Source organism: Muntiacus reevesi, chromosome 13 (genome assembly GCF_963930625.1).
Source record: "Muntiacus reevesi chromosome 13, mMunRee1.1, whole genome shotgun sequence".
In the NCBI taxonomy this organism is placed as follows: domain Eukaryota; kingdom Metazoa; phylum Chordata; class Mammalia; order Artiodactyla; family Cervidae; genus Muntiacus; species Muntiacus reevesi.
Genome location: NC_089261.1, coordinates 4,515,504 through 4,535,549, shown reverse-complemented (window position 1 = coordinate 4,535,549; position 20,046 = coordinate 4,515,504). Strand labels below are relative to the sequence as shown.

The window sequence follows — 20,046 nt, the reverse complement described above, 5'->3', positions numbered from 1 at the left end:
GGGACTCCCCCAGTTCTACTAACCCCCTTCCCTCCTGGAACAAGACCCAGGGGCTGTCCAGGGGATTTCTGGTGCTGGTCATAGAGAAGCAGCCAACAGCTGGCTCACTTCTGGCACCCAAACCTTGGAGCTTCCGGAAGCCAAATTTCAGTCCTGGCCCCCGGGGGAAATTTCTAGCTACCGGGCGGGAAGCAAATGTCAGAGTGAGGAGTAACATCCCACTGACCAAGTTACAAATGTGAGCAGTTTGTAACGGAGCCACGTAACTGGCACTGTCGAAGGGCCACCTGAGCCCAAGGTCTAGAGTTGGAAACTGAGCTTGGCGAGGCGGTAGAAGGAATGGTGACTAGAAGACTGTGACTTCGGGGATGGCCTCCCCCTCTGAACCTGGGAAATGACTTCTCAGGATGAAAGGGAAGGACTGCAAGGAAAAGGCACTGGGGACTCTCAGGGGAGAAACACCCGAGATCTTCAGAATGAAATTGACATTAGGTTTAAAACCAGGAAATGGTTATCAACAGGCTCTCACCTTCCTCCCTGTGAACACCCACACACAGCAGCACCCTCCTCCCTGTAACAGCACGACTCCGAGAATAACTGCCTGAGCCTGGCCCCATGAGTGGGCGAGGACTGCGACAAGTGTTTTGCACACATTCTCTTTTTATCTTCTTACTGTGTGACTGTGGGCATGTGATTCAGCCTCTGTGCCCAGTTCACTCACGTGTGAAAAAGAGCACCCACACCAGAATCACATGACTCAGGGAGTTCCCTGCTGGCCTAGTGATTAGGGTTCTGGGCTCTCACGGCCTTAGCCCTGGTCCAATCCCTGGCCAGGAGCCAGGGTCCTGCAAGCCGCACAGCACTCACCTGATTAAAATTGACCAAGTGCTTGAAACAGTAAGGAGTAGTTGGATAATTCTATAAAGTTTAACAAAAACAGTTCACGGCCTTGGAACAATGAAGTATTTTTAAAATAAATACAGTTTTGGGAAAAAAAAACCTCATCATATACTTGTGCTCACTCTGCATAAGCCACCTGCTCAAGGTCACTTATCAGGTGATGAGTGACCCCTGGCCTGTGGGAATCCGCCAGCCTCTGGTCTCATCTGCGTGCTGCCCACTGCCCACGGAACCGCAGCCCAGCAGTCTGTGTTCTTCTGTGGTGCTGGCATGTTGAAGGTGTTCCGTATTAGTCTGTTACACGTACAGGGCTATGCTTTTTGAAGATCCATGTGTTTCAAAAGGGCAATAAAAACATACGTAAGAAAGAGCCATAGAAGACTTGACGCAAGCAAGAGTTCAGTGAGAAGCCCAGCATTCCTCAGAGCAGAAGAGGAGCCACAGGCACTGTGCCGCACTCCTAGGTCCAGACAGGGCACGGGTGGCCAGGGGACAAGTCTCATGACAGTGATTTCACAGGAAGGGTTGAAGAGGTTTATTAGCCCATGGCAAAATACAAAATGATTAACGATGATGACAACCATACTCTATGAGCCACTTGGCACTATGGTAACATCCTACAGGACATCCCTGGCTTCACATTTCCTAACAGGCTGCCTGAACAAATGAATGCCCTCAAACCAAGACCCGAACACAAAGGGATTCCAGGGACCTGGGGAGGAGAGAGCCTGAGAAAGCCCTCTGCGTCACCGCTGGGGGTGGGGGTGGGGAACTCTGCAGGCCAGTCTGAATTTCTAAACTTAGTAAGAGGGACACAATTGTGCAAGTCAGGGTCTCCTGGCTCGGGGACAGGGAGTGGGGGCAGGAGAGGCAAAACGGCAGTGGCCAGGACCTGACAGCAGGCTTTTCTCTTCTACTTCTTCCTTCCGCCTCTCTCCTTGAGGGCCAGGTGGATGACGGCACCATTGGCCATGTTGTAGTAAGCCAGCGAGTTGGAATCCTTGATGAAAATGCCCTAGAAAATAGAAGGAGTGCCTCGGCCCAGTGCCTTAGGCAGTGTGGCTGCTTCACAGCTCCCAACACTCAGCAAACACTGGGGCTTGAAGGCAGTGGGGCAGGAACAGGAGTGGCGCAGGGTGGGAGTGAAACACTCCCAAGAATCTGGCCCTGATCAACCTGTGGAATTTTAACTCTCAAATCATAAGATCTTTAGAGGTCAACTAGTCCAAAAGCCTCATTTTACAGATGAGGAAACAGGCCTGGAGAGGGATCAGTCAAAGTCCAAAGAGGGCGAACACAGCAGTCCCCCATGATCTGGCAGGCACCAGGGTGCGCTGGACTGTCACCTGTGTCCAAACACAAACCCAGGCTACCTGAGACCACACTCACCAGAGTGGCTCCACCACCCGGACAAAAACCTACCAAAGCACCCCCAAGTCTTGTCCCCAAATGTCACTGAGACATCCAGACCCCGCGCAAGACTGCTGTGACCTTCCCAGAGCCTCACTCACCCTGTCAAACTAACCTGCCCCAGCACCCCCCGCCAGCATCATGGCTTCTAGGATGGACTCACATGGCCACAACCAGGAGTCTCCCCACTCCTGATCCCACAAATGACTTAGCTTCTGGGACAACAGAGAGGACGAGGACAGCTGACACCCAACTCACCTCGTACTGCAACTTCTGTTTCCCTGCCGGCATGCCTGTGGCTTCGTGAATCTTCACCTTGATGACAGAGACCTGTGGAACGAAGGAGCGGTCAGTCACCCCTCGCTAAGCTCAGTTGGAGGAAGCGTCCCCCTGATGCCTTGGTGCCCCTGCGCCTGAGGCCAGTTGGGGGCAGCAACTCTTACCTGGTCTGTGAGGGGGAGGGTGAAGACCAGCACCTGGCCGTTCAGTTTCCATTCCGTCTTATCCTGCATGTTGGGCACCTGGACTTTGATGGACACTGGACCCTGCAAACCAGGAATGGCCGTTATGCCCGGGAAGTCCTGGGTCAACCAGGATCTATGCTCTCCTAGTCACGGGCCCTCAAGACAATGTCACCTGTCCATCGGGACTCCTGGACTCTGGCCTGATTCACTACTGACACCACCTGTGACACGGAACACATCGCTCCGCTTTTCAAGAATTGATCTCTCCTCTTTAGAATGATCCCTACCCTGCCAACTGGTGAAGCTGGAGCTGAGAAGGGACGTCAAAGTGCTCTGCAAGCCTCAAGAAGCACCACAAGGGAAAGACCATGAACTGTGAGGTCAGAAGACCTGGGTTCCCAACTCAGGGAAGCAGCTGATCACAACTGCTGGATGGTGACGCTGTGAGCTTTCCATAAAAGGCGTGGTTCCCTCCCAGCACTTGAGTAGGTACTCAAGAAATGGAAACTACTGTCAGAAGGGAAAAAAAAAAAGATCTGCTCAAATGCCCTGGGGCAGTGGGGCTGGGACTGTTTCCGCCTCCTCACTGGAGCCTGCCGGCTTCCCCAGGCCCCAGAAGTGCCGAGGTTCCCAGTCCCCCAACAGGATCCCTACGATACAAGACTCTTTAAAGTTGCAACTGGAGACAAAGGTCACAAAGAAATGAAGAACTGCCTCCAGGATTTCCTCCTGTGTCCAGAGCCTGTGTCCTTTCATACCAGAGTCCTGCTTGCCTGTGCAGCTGGGTCTCCCTGCTGGCCTCTATGACCATTCACACCAGGGGGACCGCTAACAGCTGACCCCACATCGAGCATGTGCTCAGAAGCCTCACAGGCCTCCAGCAGCTGACCTAGGTCCCAGAAGCCAAAACCATGGGAGCAGCATAGGTGGGTCAAGGAGTGTAATGGGGGCGGGACTGGTTCCCCCACTAGTCTAGACACTGCAGGTGTGGGCAGCACTCTGGGGTCACGTGCCTTGTTTCTGCGCAGAAACTCCTCCTCAGGCATGAGGCTGTCCTCAGTCTTCAGTTTCTTAGAGGCAGGCTCGTCTTCCATGGGAGGCGGGGGGTGGACAGGCGGCATGGGGGCTGGAGCGGGCACAGGTGCCACAGGTGGGGCGGGCACAAAAGCTGCAGGACAGGAGCAAGCAGCCACATGAGCGGGAGGAAGGAGCCCAGGACCCCGGCTGGCGACAGTGAGGGGAGACTGCACAGGTTTCCCACTTCTCCCAGTCAGAGGTGTGAAATACCTCTCCTGGCTGAGTCTGGCAGCCAGTAAGCTCCCTGGCAGGGGACCTGGGAGCCTGCCCAGACTGGGTAGCAGGAAACTGGAGGAGGGGCAGGACCAATGGATGGAGCAGGGGCAGCCAAGAGGATCAGTGCCCGTCCAGGCCTGACCCCGCTGGGCGCACGTACCCCAGCACGGCCTCGTCAGCCTGTCGCCCCCAGGAGCCAGGAGCCAGGAGCCCAACCCCCTCCCGCTCAGGGATCTCTCACAGCAAAGTCAAGGCTTCCTCTGGGCTGGAGCCGCAGCTGCAACATCTGGCCCTCCCCTCAACCACTGCTCTGTTCAGGGTTTGGCCTGTAGGACCGACCCAGTGGCCTGGAGAGCGACATGAGACACTGACCTGTCGGCACAATCATGGGTGGTGGGCGAGGCGCCATGATGGGAGGGGCTGAGGGAGGCATGGGGACCACGTTGATCCTGGGCGCGTGGATGATTGGCGGCATAGGGGCAATCACCGAGCCTGGGGGCAGCCGGACCACGGACGCCATCGGGGGCCGGGGCATGACGGGTACTGCAGACACGACCGTGGTACGGACAGGAGGCGGCATCTGTGGGTGGAAGGGACCCACAGGTCACAGGAATCCACGGCTGCACCCTAAGGCACACCTGCCGGCAGCCGCTGGGGACGGCGCTGGATAGCTTCGACTCAGCGCCCTGGGGCTCAGAGCGCAGCCTCACACAGGCTCGGACAGAACTACACTGAGAGACTCAGGGCGACACTCTTGCCACTTGGGACTCCACCCACAAGACAGCAACCGAAGACACTGCCCTTGACTCAGTCCCCTGGAGTCAGGCCAGCGGTCCTTCAAAGTCCCTTAAGTCCTCCAGGCCTCCTTGACCCAAGCCTGCTTCTCACATTTGCCACCCGCCTCCCTCCCGTGTCCAGCCCTCCCACACAAATGGAAGGTCAGGCTGGAGGTTCCCACTTCTAACTAAAGGGTTCCTTTCTCTCGACTTGACCCGTTCTGCCCTCGGGCTCCTGTGAGACTGCTGCCCTGAGCCAGCACAGTCCAAGACAGGGAACCCAGCTCCCAGAGACCCGTCCGGGGTGGCTGCAGGCTAACCGCGGGCGGCCGGGGCACGGACGTAATGGGTGGGGCCGAGCTGGGGATGTTGGTGGCTGAGGATGGTGGCGGCGGCTGCTGGGGGATCTCGTTGGGCTTGCTCGGGCCGATCTTCTCTTTGGTGTCATCCTCAGGCACCAGGCCCTTCGCCTTGTGGATGGCCTCAATCTGCTCCTGGAGGGTGATGTTGGCCTGGGCGGCCTGCTGGGTCCGGGCCATGCTGCCAGAGTGGCCGTCCCAGGTCACCTGCGTGGGAAGCAAAGCCAGAGCCGGTCAGGGCTGCCGGAACTGAGCCCGAAGTGGGGAGCCGACAGCAGGAAAGGCACTCAGAGTCACAGTTGCACCTTCTCTTCCGGCTTCTGGATCTCCTCCTCGCCAATCTTCTTGCCGATGGCCGTTTCCTCCACACCAAAGATGTCGGTACGCCGCTCAGCCAGCTGCTTCAAGCTGCTCTCGATATCCAGACCTGGTCAGTCAGAGAACAAAGGTGGGCGACAGAGAGGGAAACTAAACCCGCTGCCCGTCTGACAAGGCGGTGACTCTACTGATGCAGGCAGAGGCTGTTCTTACAGGACACAGCTGTCTGTAGGTCCCAGAACCTTGCGCCGGCCCTCTCAGCCTGGGGAAGGCCGCCTGATGAGCACCAGGCTTGGAAACCGAGGCGTGTCAAATGCTGACTTAACAACAGGCATCTGAGAGGACAGGGCCACATGAGCAGCATGGCAAGGAGAAGAGCCCAGACTCTAAGTCTCCATTCTCCAGGACAGTCTCTTCCTTCCCTAAAGGGCTGCTTCTCACAGTCAAGGGACCAATGTGTCTCAGTTCAAGATGCACAGCGCCCTCCAACCACCAGAGCCTCTACTCTGAGACGGCCTGGGAGTGAGTACCCCTCCCAGCTGCAGTCAGATCCTGCTCCAGGACACCGATAGGCACTCGCCACCCATCTCGGGGCCGCCTTTGCAGGAATCCTCTGCAGAAGCTTCTAGAAAGTGGGGGGTTGTTTTGTAGCTTCCTAGCCCGCACCTATCCTCAAAAGCTCCTGCTGACCTCAAAGCTTTCTACATTTGATTAAAGTTGACTATTAATTTAGAGACTCCAATGGGCTGAAGTAAGTTAGGGCTGGGTCAAAGAAGGGGCGTGGTCAGAGTGGGGAACACCCCACCTCACCTGGCGCGTACACCTCGTCATCGCTCTGCTTCTCACGGATGGAGCGATCCCGCTGCTCCAGCCAACGGGGGTCGAGAAGCCCAATGCGCATGTGCTCCTGCATCTTGCTGGCAGGGATCTTCTCCCCAGTGATGGGGGACACTAGATACTCATCAGGAGCGGGGGCTGGAGGCAGGGGCTTGGAAGCTGAAAGGCAACAGAGACGGCCGAGTGAGAACCCTGGGTGGCGGCCTGGGTTGAGAGGGTGCTGCTTCACTCCTGCACCGTCCCCTCAGCGCCGTGCTGTCCCAGGCCCTGTGCACTGTGCCACGGCACCAGGGACGACTAACCCCACGCCTGTCGAGAGGCCCACGACACGGGCTAGACGCCTCATGACAAGCCCCCTGCAGCCATCCTGGGAACAAACAAGTCTGAGAAGGATGAGAACCCACCCTTTGGGTCATAGTCCTTCCGGACAATGACCTGGTCTGGAGTTGGGGGCAGAGGAGGTGGCATGGGTGTCTCCGGAGGTGGGGGCACTTTCTGCCCTTCTTCTTCATCATCCGAACCCTGAAAAGCAAGGCAGTGGTGTGACTCAGAGCAGGAGTGAGAAGCCACCTCCCTGCAGCTGAGCCCGGCAGCTCGCAGGGTGGCAAGCAGCCGAGGCCCCTGCCGGCCGGCATCCCTGTGCTGAGCTCCCCGGGCAGCCAGGGCCAGCCGGCAGCAGGCCAAGCAGCTTCCTCACAGCATGAATGAGAGCGCTGGGGGCCGTGGTGCTGACACTCTGCCCAGGCATTTCCAGCAGCTGGCACCAGGCAGTCCCAGGAGGCCAAGGGCACTTAACGTGCTGGGGAGGGCCGCGGGGGGCGAGTCAGCGCTCAATGGGAGCCGCGCAAGGAGCAATGCTGGGAGGGAGAGAAAAAGTCAATTCCCACAGACACGTGGGCCTTTCTTCTCAGGCTGCACACAAATTCTTTCCGAGGGGAGGAAAGCGGCTTGGCTCTGGAGCCTCTAAGCCTGTGGGGAGGCCTGGCTCGAAGGGGCAGAGGCGCCCAGAGAAAGCACAAGCTACGCTCAGAAAAGCTCTGGAAACTGCTGATCGTGCGGGCCTAGGCTCAACAGCATCCAAGTGTGCGGCAGAGAGGGTCCCTAAGGAGAGCCAGCCTGGGGGCGGGAGCGAGTGGAGCCTCTGGGCAGAGGAGGCCACCAAACAGGCCGGCGCAGCGCGCGGAGCCTCGCCTGTGAAGGAATCTTTGTTGCCCGAGCTGCAAAAAGGGACGCCTTATTCAGGACCCACCTCCTCCCAGGGCTCAGGCGGGGGGCTGGCGCACTCACTCTGATGGAGGGGCGCACCCCCTTGCCCTCGGTTCCAGGGAAGAGCCAGCCCAGGCCCCCCAAGAGCACACCTCGTCCATGTCTTGCACTTGGGTGTCCTGGTCCAACTGGGACGGAGGCTCCTCTGCCTTCTCCTGTTTCTCATCCTCCTCATCGGACTCAACCTCCATCTCGACTTCCTCGCTCTCCCCAAACTTCTCGTAGCGCTCCTGAATGAGGATCCGGGCCCCCAGCTCCTCCGGGGTGGTGGGTGGGGGGAAGTTCCCTGGCAGAGGGCGAGCAGGAGTCAAGGGAGGGCTCCGCAGACACTCCTGTCAGAGACCCGTCGGGCAGCCCTCCCCACACCGTCAGCTCTCAGGGCTGGGGCTGCCTGGTCTCTCTCCCACCTCCAGAGGTCCACCCAGGGCCGGGCACAATGGTATCTGTTGAACTGGGTGTAACTGGGGCAGCAGGAGAAGTCTTCTGGAAACAGGGAGGAGACAGAAGCCTCCACAGGATCCTCCCGCTCCCCAGGGACAGCTTGGCACACTCCCCCAGGATGATGGCGCCAAGCTCCTGGCTCCGCTAACAGGAGTTACAGACCGACCTTGCTCGTTGGGTTGGAAGTCCACTGTTTCCACCACCACGAAGTCATGCCAATCGATCTGAGCGTAGGCGACCCGCTCCTTCTCCTTCTCCTCCTCTTCCTTCTTCCTCTCACGCTCCTGGAACTTGGCCCATTCTACGCGGTAACACACCTGAAGGGAGAACAGTGCAGTGCTGAGCTGAATCAGAATCAGGGTCGGCTCTTGAGGAGGTTGTCACCTCCAGGGCCTTCACCAGAGCCAGTGTCTCCTTCAGAACAGGAGGCTACTCTGCCCACCAGGGGGACTTCCTGGAGCAGACTATGGAATCTGCATCTGGTTTCAGCCAGGCCCAGAGTCTGGACAGAACTGAAAATCTGAATGCCAAAGACCTCCGTCTGGGCCCCAAGGGCAGCTCTCTGTTAGAACCTCAAAGTTTTTTGCTTGAGTTGGCAGGTGGCAAGCAAACTCCTCCCTCCCAGGAAGTCCGTGTGATAACCATGTGCCCACAAGAGCTGCAGCAGCCTGACAGCCTGCAAAACAGAAGGCTTCAAGCAGCCTCCCAGAACCGCCAACGTCAACATGCCTGGTCTCCTGACTCTGAAAGCCGGACTTCAAAAGGCAGTTGTCACCCAAGAACCCATTCAAAAGCTGGCTTCTAGCAAGAGAAGAAAACCGGAGACCGAGAGACGTGGAGAGAAAAGCGGCAGGGTGGGGAGCAGAGAACCCAGGTTTCTTTGGTCTTTGCAGCCGCAAGGCCCTTCTTCCCACCACGACTGTGTCTGGAGCATAACAAGGTGCCGATTCAGAGACCATTTCCAAACACACAACAGAATCCACACACTGTAACTTGTGTTGTCAGAAACTGGTTGTAAGAAATTCAGTTTTGGACTTCCCTGGTGGCACGCCTGCCAATACAGGGGACACAGGTTGGAACCCTGATCTGGGAAGATTCCACATGCCTCGGAGCAGCTAAGCCCGAGCGCTCGAGGGCCCACGTGCTGTGCCTACTGAAGCCCACATGTCCAGAGTCTGTGCTCTGCAACACGAGAAACCCACGCACCGCACTGAAGAGTAGCCCCGACTCGCCACAACCAGAGGAAGCCTGCACAAAGCACAGCCACAAATAAACAAGACTATCAAAAAGAAAGAAAGAAGAAATTCCGTTTACCTGGTCCAACACTTCCCGGGGGTTCTCTGCCTCTTTCTTAAGCTTGGTAAATAAACCTTTGGGTGGAATCAAGATCTGAAACACAGAAGAGTTAAGGCAATTGTCAGTGCAGCACAACAGGGGACAGTGTGGCCTGTGGAGGAGAAAGGAGAGTACGGGATTACGGGACCAGCCTCAGCTTCACTTGACTGGGCAACGCTGGGCAAGTTACTTAACCTCTGTAACTTGGTTTGCTTCTACAAAACGGTAACACCACCACTTAAAGGTGGCACTGTCAGCTTAAAAGGCCGCGAGGATTAGCAGGAAGTAAGCAAAAGCACCAGCAGACCAGCATGCAACACCATCAGCATGCAGTGACTGCCCCCGGGCAGATCTGCCTTTAGGCTTCTGCACATGCCCCCTACGGTCCCTGCAGGCTGAAGACTGCAGCCCACAGGTTCCCCCTCCCTGGCCTTCCATGCCCTGCTTTCTCTGCATTTAATCCACGGTGTTTATCACCATCTGACACACACTAACGGTGCACTTGCTTGTTGCCCCCTTGCTAGACCAGTCTCCATAAAGACAAGAGATTTTTGTCTTCAGTTCACTACTATATATCCAGAGCTTGACGTAGTGCCTGATACTCAAAGCTTATTTGCTGAGAGAACAAATGGTGGCTTTGTGTAAAAGAGCCACTCTTTCCAACTGGCCCAACCATATCCCCCTCGCTGGCAAAGCAGCTCAGCCCCTTTCCACCCTCCCTGTCCCCCTTCCCCAGGAACACATCTGTTCCTGGAGTTTCCAGGTCCAGAGACACACCAGCGCCCTCAGGTTAGAGTGCTAGACGTCCATACCCACGTTTGGAGGGAGAAGGAACAAGAAGCAGTTAGCCCTGGAAGCAGCCCACTAGGGGAAATTAACAGAGGGTTCACTTAAAACTGACACGGTTAACGATAACAGGCCTTGGGCCTGGTGACTTGAATGACTGTTCAAGGCCCCACACGGGAGCGGGCTCCGTGCAGAGTGGAGCGCGCTCTCCGCCCCGGGCCCCCCCCAGGCACCTTGGTGTACTGCTCCACCAGCTTTGTGAAGTAGTTGAAGAGGCTGTGCTGCGGGCGGAGGAAGTCAAACTGGTAGTTGCGCTGCTCTTTCTGCATCAGCTGGGTCAGAAACTGGCGCCCATTCCTGGCCACAAACTGAGCCGTCAGCTTCACGACGTCCAGGTCGAAGGCTGAGATGGAAGGGGGGTCTGCGATGAACTCAAACTCGGGAGGGGGCTCTTTGGGCACAATGGTCTCTTGTATCACCTGGGCTTGAACCTAAGATGCAAAGGGAATGTGAGGCGAGAGGCAAGGGGCAGACTGGCTCCAGAAACGGGGCAGGAACACACCACCAGAGGATGGCACGGCTCTCTCCTCCTCTGTTAACCACACGCATGCCCCAGCACACGGTGGGAGAGAAGTCTAACTCAAATAGCCTCAATGTCTCGGCCAAGCGTGGCCTTAACTCTCTGGACGGTTTTCTGAGTGAGAGCCGTCTCTCTCTGCATCTCCAGTGCTGCCCTGAAACTGAGGACCAAAACTGGGTGGCAGAAGATCCAACAGAGATAGTTTATTAAATCCCACCCAAGGGGGACAGAGGATGTAGGAAGCCCTACATGTATGCAGAGGACCCGTCATCTGACCACACGAATCATGAGGTGGACACAAGTACTGTGAATTCTTTCTACAGATGAGGAAACTAGGTCGCGTGAGGCACCGGGAGTAGTCAATTGCACTGCAAGGCCTCAGAACCTTCTCCAGCCTTTACTTCCCACTGTAACACAAGGGGCAGCCTTTGCCCCCAAGGCTCAGAGGGAGCAAGGAGAAAGGACCAGTCCAGGTCTACACAAGAGGCAAAATGTGTCCTCACGGACCGCCCGCGTCGTCCCCAGTGCTATGGGGGTGAGGGCAGGCCACACAGAGGGGCGCTGGGAAGGCGAGACAGGAGAGGGGGACACACCGGAAGGGGTCCACAAGCCTGCCCTGACGCCACGGTCAAGACAAGGAGCAGGGACTGGGAGCCTGGACTTCAGGGTCCTGACTCTGTGGCCCTGGGTGAACGGTGCCTCCCTAAGCCTCAGAGTCCTCATCTGAAAAAGGGTCATTTTACTGGCCTCCTCACGCAGCCCCTGTGAGGCACAGTGGCTGTGAAGTGTGGACAGCAGTTCATCGTCTCCCTCCCTCAGCCCCGGGGCAGTGAGGCGCGGGGCTGGAGCCCACCTTCTGGGGCAGCTGCTGCTGGGCGGCCTGCTGCTGCTGCTGCATGACCTTGGGGATGGCGGCCGAGGGCTCCTGGGCCTTGCCCTCCTTGAACTCGCTGACCTTGTGGCGGTAGTAGGCATGATAAGGGTCGTTGGGGTTCAGGAAGTTGAACTTGGGGTTGTTGATCTCGTTCTGTCGTATCCTCGCTTCAAATTCAGGTCCATTTCTAGAAAAAGGGAAAAAAGAGAAGCATCGATACTACAGCCCTTTCAAGTGCTTAGACCACAATACGGCTCACTCAAGTCCCATTCTTGCCACCACCCACCACTCAAACGGGCCCCTCCCTCTGCACAGCAGAGCACCTCCCCAAGACTCCTGGCGTCAGCAGCCGGCGCCCCCGGCTCCTGCAGCCCGCGCTGCCCTCAGCGATCCCAGGGCCTCAGACCTCCATCATTCCTGCAGCACCTCCACCAGTCTCATCATCTCCAAAACCATCTCACTACTGCTCTTTTAATAAAATGTATTCACTTCAAAGAAAAGGTACTTTAAAAGGAAGGCATGGGAATCCCCTGGCGTCTAGGAGTTAGGACTCCACATGTCCTCACTGCACTGCAGAGGGCTCCGGGAGGGGCCAGGGGCAGGGGGCAGCCAGGGTGCTGCGGAGGGAAGGGGGCATCAGGGGGAGGAAGGCATATGTTACTACTTCAAATAAAAGTCATATGGCTTTGCTAAGAAAAGGCAGTCATACAAGTCAATAGGAGTCAATCAAAGCAGCATGGTTCAAGTTCAGTTCAAAGTCTGCTGAGACTGACACCAGTTCTCTTAGTTGAAAAGCAGGATGACTGACTGCTTGGGAGGTACAAGGATATGTTAACATGAACTGAGATGCTGTCCTCTAGCTGGCAAGGATAGGGAAAAAAAAGAAAATGTAAACAGGATTTAACACCTTGTCCAAGTACTGGCTATAATCGGTTCCTTTACTACCGGGTGAGACTCATGCAGGAAACACTGCTCTCCAAGGCCCGGGGTCCAAGCAGCTGCATAAAGCACGCTCACGTGACAGGGAGCAGTGACGTCAGGGAGGCCCCTGTGTCTCTGTATCTGGAGGAGTTTCCCCCACACACACCCTATGTCCCCAGTGTGTATGCCTTTAAACCCTCAGAATGAAAAACGTCCCTCTCATGATGTATAGGGAACCCTGATTTTTTTAATAAAGAGTCCCAACAGTAATATTTCAATGATCACACATTCACAATACCTGTATCAGTCAGAAAGTGCACTCACCTTAAAGACTTAGATATGGACACTTAAAGACAAGATATGGACATGTTCAAGTTCTGGGTTTACTACTGACTTACCAAGTTACTGAACGTCTCTGACTCAAATTTCCCATGTGTACAATATGGCTAAATACCACCTTCCATCTCTCCTCTGAAGTACTGAGAAAACTGAATTAGTGAATGGGAAGCCAAAGTCTATTGAACCACACAGGCCTGAACACCCCAGGGGCTGTTACTGCTCTGAAGGTTGGAAGGGGCTGCCCTACAAACAGGAGAGGTGATTTGGGAGCCAGGAGACATCTGTGGGGACTCCCTCACTCCTCCGGCCAGAGCCCTGCTCTCAGAAGTGCCCCAGACACACCAAGGGACGGCTCCAGAGGCTGGGGGCAGCCAGGCCACCCCGTCTTCAGACTTCCACGCCCTGGCCCAGTCAGCTGAAGAGGAGGCAGGGTGCAGGTGACGCTGTGCCCCACTTTAGCCACCTCGGCGGCCGCGGTCATCAGCACCCCGGCTAGCTCCTCCGCAAGTTCTGGTCACACTCGGTGGTGTGACTAACACCGTGAGGTCTGGGTGTGACAAGTGTGTTAGTCCAGCCAAAACCCAGGCTCGAGGACGAAGGGCTCCCCCCACTTAAAACAATGTGAACCACCAAGGTCAATGTCCACTTAAATACGGCTAAACCAGGCCACCACTCAAAGGGCTGCTAAAAAAAAGGGCCTCTGGTTGTCCCCTCTACCACCACCTCGTAAGCCATAACCTCACATCTGGTAACAATCCAAAATATAAAATGACGAGAAGGCAGGCATGCTTATTCCAAGCGACTCTGTTGCTTTAAATTGGCTTAATGTTAAGTTTAGAATTATATTATCTAACATAAGGAATAGATTTCAGCAGGAAAAAAACATGAGTCTGACTCAACCTAGCTGGTGGGACTTTTTAAGGGTAATCTCCACTTCAGTTTCTTGACAGGAAAATGCAGGGAAGACCAAACCTAGAGAGAAAAAACTCCTTTTGAAAAACCACACGGCTGGTGAATTTTACTCACTCAATACATGTGAACTCCACACAAGTAATGCAGAGGGCTCTGCATGTTTGCTGTAACCCAGCCTGAGAAGCTGATCTGTGCTTTCATTGCAACACTAACAAAAGCAAGTCCACAGATTTCAGAAATGCCTACAAGGCATCGGGGCTTCCCACGTGGCAGAGTGGTAAAGAATCCACCTGCAACGTAGGACACACGGCAGGAGCCATGGGTTCAATCTCTGGTTTGGGAAAGTCCCCTGGAGTAGGGCATGGCAACCCACTCCAATATTCCTGCCTGGAGAATCCCATGGACAGAGGAGCCTGGTGGGCTACAGCCCAGGGGGTCACAAAGAGTCAGACATGACTAAGCAACTGAGCACTCACAGGGCAAGCATCACAGTCAAAGTCAAGATCTAGAGATGCGGGCGTACAGATTTATTATTAAGGGAACTTGGAAAGAATTCTTATTTCTGTGGCTGGCACAAAATTATTGGAAAGCTGTTTGGCAAAATGTTTAAGAAATCTTTAAAAATGCTCTTTTGGCCAGCAATGTGCCACACAGAGTTTTCTTCTAGGAAAACAATGAAAAGGGGAAAGAAAATGCTCAGAGACTTCCTTCCAGCTTTAGTTTATGTGCCAAACTGAAATGCTGGAACAACCTCCAAGGAAGACACAGAGGAGTCGGCCAGGTCAAGGAAGGCGCGACACCTCAACACAGTGCGTCTTCTCCAGAGAGGACCATGCAGCATCAGGAGACCAGGGGACAACCCAGGAAAAAGCTCACAGCACAGGGCAAATGGGAAAAAGCAGGATGTGAAAGTGTCTCTGCTAGTACTACAAGAATCTAAAAAAGAAAGCCAAGGCCCAGGAGGAAACAGGAAAAAAGTGAAAACAGCTGGTAGAAACTATTCTGGTTGTGAGACTGGTGATTCGTCCTCTAACACCTTTTTCCTGTTTATTGCCTTCAGAATATCTGGGGAAAAGGGGAAGAATGAGTGTTGCTATGAGATATTAAAGTTATGAACGCAATACCTGCTGCCCTAAATCAGACATGGCCTGATAATGTTTAATCAGGCACAGAGTTGTTTTAACCCAGTACCCAGGTTCATCAAAGCCTTGGAAACGTGGACGGTTAATCTACATGGAGCCTGACACAGTGAAAGACATCAAGCAGAGAAACCTCTTTCTATGTTTCATTTCATAAGGAGACTGAGAAAGGAAGGACCCATCTACTCAATGATGCTTCTGCCTTGAACCAAAGCAAGCCCACTCCTAGGTGGGGACGCTGTCCTGGGGTCAAGGTGTGGCTCGCTGGAGAGCGCCAGCCCTGACTGAGGGCAGCTGTCTGCTCGAGGCCAGCTACCGTTTCCATGCAAGGAACTGTCCAATTCATCAAGAGAAGTCAAAAATCCAGACTTACGGTGCAATCTCATTTCTAAACAATGACAACCAATTCAAAAGTTAGGGAAATTGTTGATAACAAACAAAAGATCTGAAAGCTGAAAGTGGCCTGCTGGCTGCCAAAGGGATACTCGAAATGCCCTAAGCCAGGGATGGTTGACCTTTGGAGTCAAGTGGCCATCAAGGAGACTCCATTTGAGGAAGCGTGGGTGTGCTCAAGTATAATGGGGAGGGACAAGAGGAAATCCAGCTGACTTCCATGCCATCTGGGCCGACAGCTACACGATGCACCTGAATTGCACCCAGTCCCCTCCCTCTGGCCTCACAGTAACTCTGCGGGGGGCACGTTATTACATTCTGCAGTTGGGTCGGGAATGCAGTCCTTGCTTCATGAGATTGATCCACTCCCTGTTCTATCTTCCTCAGGCCAGCAGCTCAGACACAGACACACATCTCTGACAAAACAGCCTCCAGGCAATTCCTCAGGCGTGGTTAGGAAGTAGAGGTTCTCGGTGATGCTGGAGCTGAGTGGGCCCGTCCTCTGCCACTGCCAGACTGTGTGAGAGATGCCAGTCCTGCCCACAGCCGACCTCACACCACACTGTGGCCTCCGATGAGCTGACAGGTCTAAGCCGACAATGCCACTCTAAAGACCCAGGTGTTACCCTTGTGAGAATTCAGTTCTTGTGCTAAAACCCACCTGTGACCAACATGAGCCAGAGCAGCTACGTTACCTGGCCACGAAGCTGGCAGTCTTGTCAACGATGTTTCTAACTTCCGGAGGAGGGTAAATAATACCCACCACTGGCTTGGAAGGGGTAGAATCCTCCTTTGAAGATGCTTCTTCTTCTGTGGGCTGTGAAAACAGGAAAAAGAAGGCCTTGAAGTTTCAGGCTTGGTGTCAGATGCCCACCATTAAACTCCTCTAGGATATTACTGAGAACACAGACTCTCTCCCATTCAATCCATCACAACTTCTTGGAGTTAGGAACCTCTGCTCCAGAAGAACCATTTCTCTCAACTGCTCTGGGTTTGCGCAGGACTCTCCCAGGAACCAATGAAAAGAGCAGCCTCTCTGGCTCCCCCCACCTGGAACAACTCTGTGACACTGGGAATCTGCATTTTCACCAAGCATCCAGGTGACTGAGATACGAAGGCAGGGGGAACAATGGGACGTGGATCTGACCACATTCTGAGAAACCATGATTCAGAATCCAGAAGGTCATGTCTGTAGCCCCACACCCTTGGATGTGCCTAATACAGGATCTTTCACCACTGTCTGCTGAATAAAGAAATGGGAAACTCCTTGCTGGCCCCTCCTGCCTCGAATGCCCTTTCCCTCTACATTCATCCCTCGATCTAAACCACCATTCAATGTTCAAGAGGTTTGTGAAACCATTGGAATACTCAGCATTAACTGCCCTGAAAGTTCCAATACTCTGCTCACCAGCTTCTTCCTCTAACAAAGGGTCAAGCCTCTCATTTTAGAAAAAGTTTCTCCGCGTTCCTCACGTTCCTAACTGCTACCATCTTCTCCCCGCCTTCCTCTGGTAACTCAACAGCCCGTGTTCCCCCAGTCTTGTTGTCCCCACTTCCTCATCTCCCATCTGATCCTCATTCACATCAAGGGCTCTTGCCAAAGTCAAGAAAGACAGCCTATGGCCAGTTACTGTGGTTATCTGGCTGTGTGACCAGTGACCACTCCATCACAAGATCCTCACCTCCTGAGCCCTGTCTCTCCTGCCCACCGTTCCACCCAAGTCTCCCTCCGGGCTCCCGTTTCACCCCCTGCCCTATAATGTGAGGTGTCCCCCCTCACACTGTCCTCAGCAGGCACTGACAGCACGTCCTCCACTTCCCCAGCACCTCTAGGCCGCACCATGCTGCCCACACCAATGCCCCCGTCACTCTCACGCGGCACGGGGCTGTGAGAACCTACGATCCCGGGCGCTTTCGTCTCTAACCACCTTCCTCGTGGACGGCCAACCGTGCCTCCAGTCATCCAGGGCAGAAACATGGGTCTCTTCTCCTTTCCACAACCTCCACATTCAGTGATAAGGAACATTTCTCAAGCACAGAGTAGGTTCCACATACTTCTCTGAGCACTTTAAGCATATTACATCTATAAACCTTACAGAGCCCTGTGATGTCAGGTATCCTTACTACTGTCGTTCTACAAATAACGAACTGAGAAATGGAGAGCTCTCCATGAGGAGGCCCACGTGGCAGAACCGATTCCAACACATCAGTTTAGAGGCAGAGCCTGTACCATCAGCCCTTTAAACTCCTCTAGGATATTACTGAGAACACAGACTCTCTCCCATTCAATCCATCACAACTTCTTGGAGTTAGGAACCGGTCCCCTCTGTCAGCTTACCGGTCCCCTCTGTCCCATGCCCCAGCCAGTGTAGGCCAGGTCCTCAACGTCTTTTAAATAACATGACCAATCTTTCCTCCAAGCAATTCTCCACATCACTGTCTACCTCCATTTCTGAAACACAAACATGTCAGCCTCCAGCTTACATCCGTTCTTCTTCTCCCAAAAGCCTGCTAGGAAAATTTCAAACCCCCAGCAATACAGTGCTTAAGTACCATTTTCCCAACTCCATGCTTTAACCTTCTTTACCCTTGACCAGAGGCACCGTCTGATTCTGACCTTGGTATCTCTGCACTTAGGTGGCTTTACCTGGCTTATTTTTCCCCAAATACTGGGAAAATGCCAGAGATACAGGGTACTTGCAGTGGTTAACAGACAGGATGTGCTCGATAGATTTGTTGAATGAATAAACAATGGTATTTGCCCTATGCATCACCTACCTGGTGAACTACTGATTCATCTTTCTAAACACAACTTAGCTTAAACTCCCATGGGCTTTGCCTACCTTAACCTCTCCTCTAGCCCATCAAAGCAATGTTGATTAGAATTGCTGCCTCCACTGTTTAAAATAGCCAAGATGTGGAAGGGCTTCCCTGGGAGCTCCGCTGGTAAGGAATCCGCCTGCAATGCAGGAGACCCCAGTTTGATTCCTGGGTTGGAAAGATCCCCTGGAGAAGGGATAGGCTGCCCACTCCAGTATTCCTGGGCTTCCCTGGCGGCTCAGACAGTAAAGAATCCACCTGCGATGCAAAAGACCTGCGTTCGGTCCATTGGTTGGGAAGACCCCTGGAGGAGGGCATGGCAACCCACTTCAGTACTGCCTGGAGAATCCCCAAGGACAAAGAAGCCTGGCAGACCACAGTGCATGGGGTTGCAAAGAGCCAGACCAACTAAGCACAGCACCAGACATGGAAGCAAGCTAAACATCCAGCGACAGACGAACGGATGAAGATGAGGTACGTAAACATGATGGGATAGTACTCAGCCACTAAAAAGAATGAAATGATGCCATTTACAGCAACATGCATGGACTCAGAGAGTCATACTGAGTGAAATAAGCCAGACAAGGAGAAACACCGCTGGCATCCCTTATGTGTGGAATCTAAAATGAAATGATACAAATGAACTTACAAAACAAAAAGAGACTAACAGACTTCGAAAACAAATTTATGGTTGCCAGGGGGGAGGAACAGTTACGGAGTTTGGGAAGGTCATATGTACACTGCTATATTCCAAATGGATAACCAATAAGGACTTATTGTATATCACAAGGAACTCTACTCAAAGTTATGTGGTAGCCTGAATGGGAGTGGGGTTTGGGGGAGAACAGATACGTGTAAATGCATGGCTGAGTCCTTTGCTTTTCACCTGAAACTACCACAATACTGATAATCAGCTATACTCCCATACAAAATAAAAAGTTTAAAGTTAAAAAAAAAAAAGAATTCCTGCCTCATTCCTAATACCCGTAGTTTATTACTCGTCAATTGCTGACGCCCGTCTTTCCTCCTTAGCTGATTGAAACCTTTTTAAGGGCTGTCTGAAACTGTATCTTTTATGGTGACTGAGACGGTAAATATACTTACTAAGTATTCTCTCAGATCTGTCTCCCCACTAGTCCGTGAGCTCCCTAAATAAAGCACGAACTGCACTTCACTCATTTGGCTAACACCGGAGCCTGGCAGCACGGGGTCGGGCTTAGAGTAAGCTCAGAACAAATGCTGAGAGCTAACATTCAAAGATGGACCGTGCAGGCTGGGTAATTGGGGACTCCGGGGCGAAGGCTTGGGGCCGGTGGGCCCAATTAACCACACAAGACCAGAGGATGAGCTAGCACAGCGCTTCTCAAACGTTAATAAATCGCCGTGGGTTCTTATTAAAAACGCAGATTCTGACTTTAGAAGATCTGGGGTGGGAAATTAGCATTTCTAATCAACTCCCGGGTGCCGCTGGTCCGCGGACCTCAGTTTGAGAACCACGGTTGTAATGAGGCTTCATCCGCTACCCGAAGGCAGGCGGGAAGCGCGCTGCCTCCTGGGACTTGGAGTGCCCCCAAGTCCTCCTAACCGGCAGCTCCTTCCTGCACGAGTCAGGAGCCCCCGCGTCGGAGGGGAGGGCCCAGGCCTGCTCGAGCGGCCGGTGGAGGTGCAGACCTCGCCGTACCTGTTTGGGCTCGGTGGCCGCGGGCGGCGGCGGGGGCACCGCCTGCACGGGTCCGGCCGGCATGACTGCGACGCTCAGGGCTGCCAGTCCGCCTCGGTGTAGGTGAGCGGCGCGGCGTCAAAGCGCCTTGCCCGCACCAACAGTACGACAAGCTCTCAAGATGGCGGCGGCCGACCGAGTTGTCGCTGAGGGGGCCAGGCTG

The 20,046-nt window shown here is 54.1% G+C and overlaps 1 protein-coding gene across 1 annotated transcript; it reads right to left on the bottom strand.

The window, feature by feature from the left end:
* Positions 1-1,420: 1,420 nt before the first annotated feature.
* SF3A1 (splicing factor 3a subunit 1) lies at positions 1,421-20,035 on the bottom strand. Its single transcript, XM_065903698.1, has 16 exons — positions 19,845-20,035; positions 16,039-16,160; positions 11,619-11,826; positions 10,419-10,676; positions 9,379-9,453; positions 8,231-8,381; positions 7,716-7,909; positions 6,762-6,879; positions 6,331-6,516; positions 5,508-5,629; positions 5,164-5,409; positions 4,440-4,647; positions 3,788-3,942; positions 2,754-2,855; positions 2,569-2,640; positions 1,421-1,915 (listed from the first exon to the last, which is right to left on the bottom strand). Exons 1-16 carry the CDS (start codon positions 19,905-19,907, stop codon positions 1,814-1,816), a joined length of 2,382 nt encoding a protein of 793 aa, XP_065759770.1. The 5' UTR covers positions 19,908-20,035; the 3' UTR covers positions 1,421-1,813.
* Between the last annotated feature and the right edge of the window lie 11 nt (positions 20,036-20,046).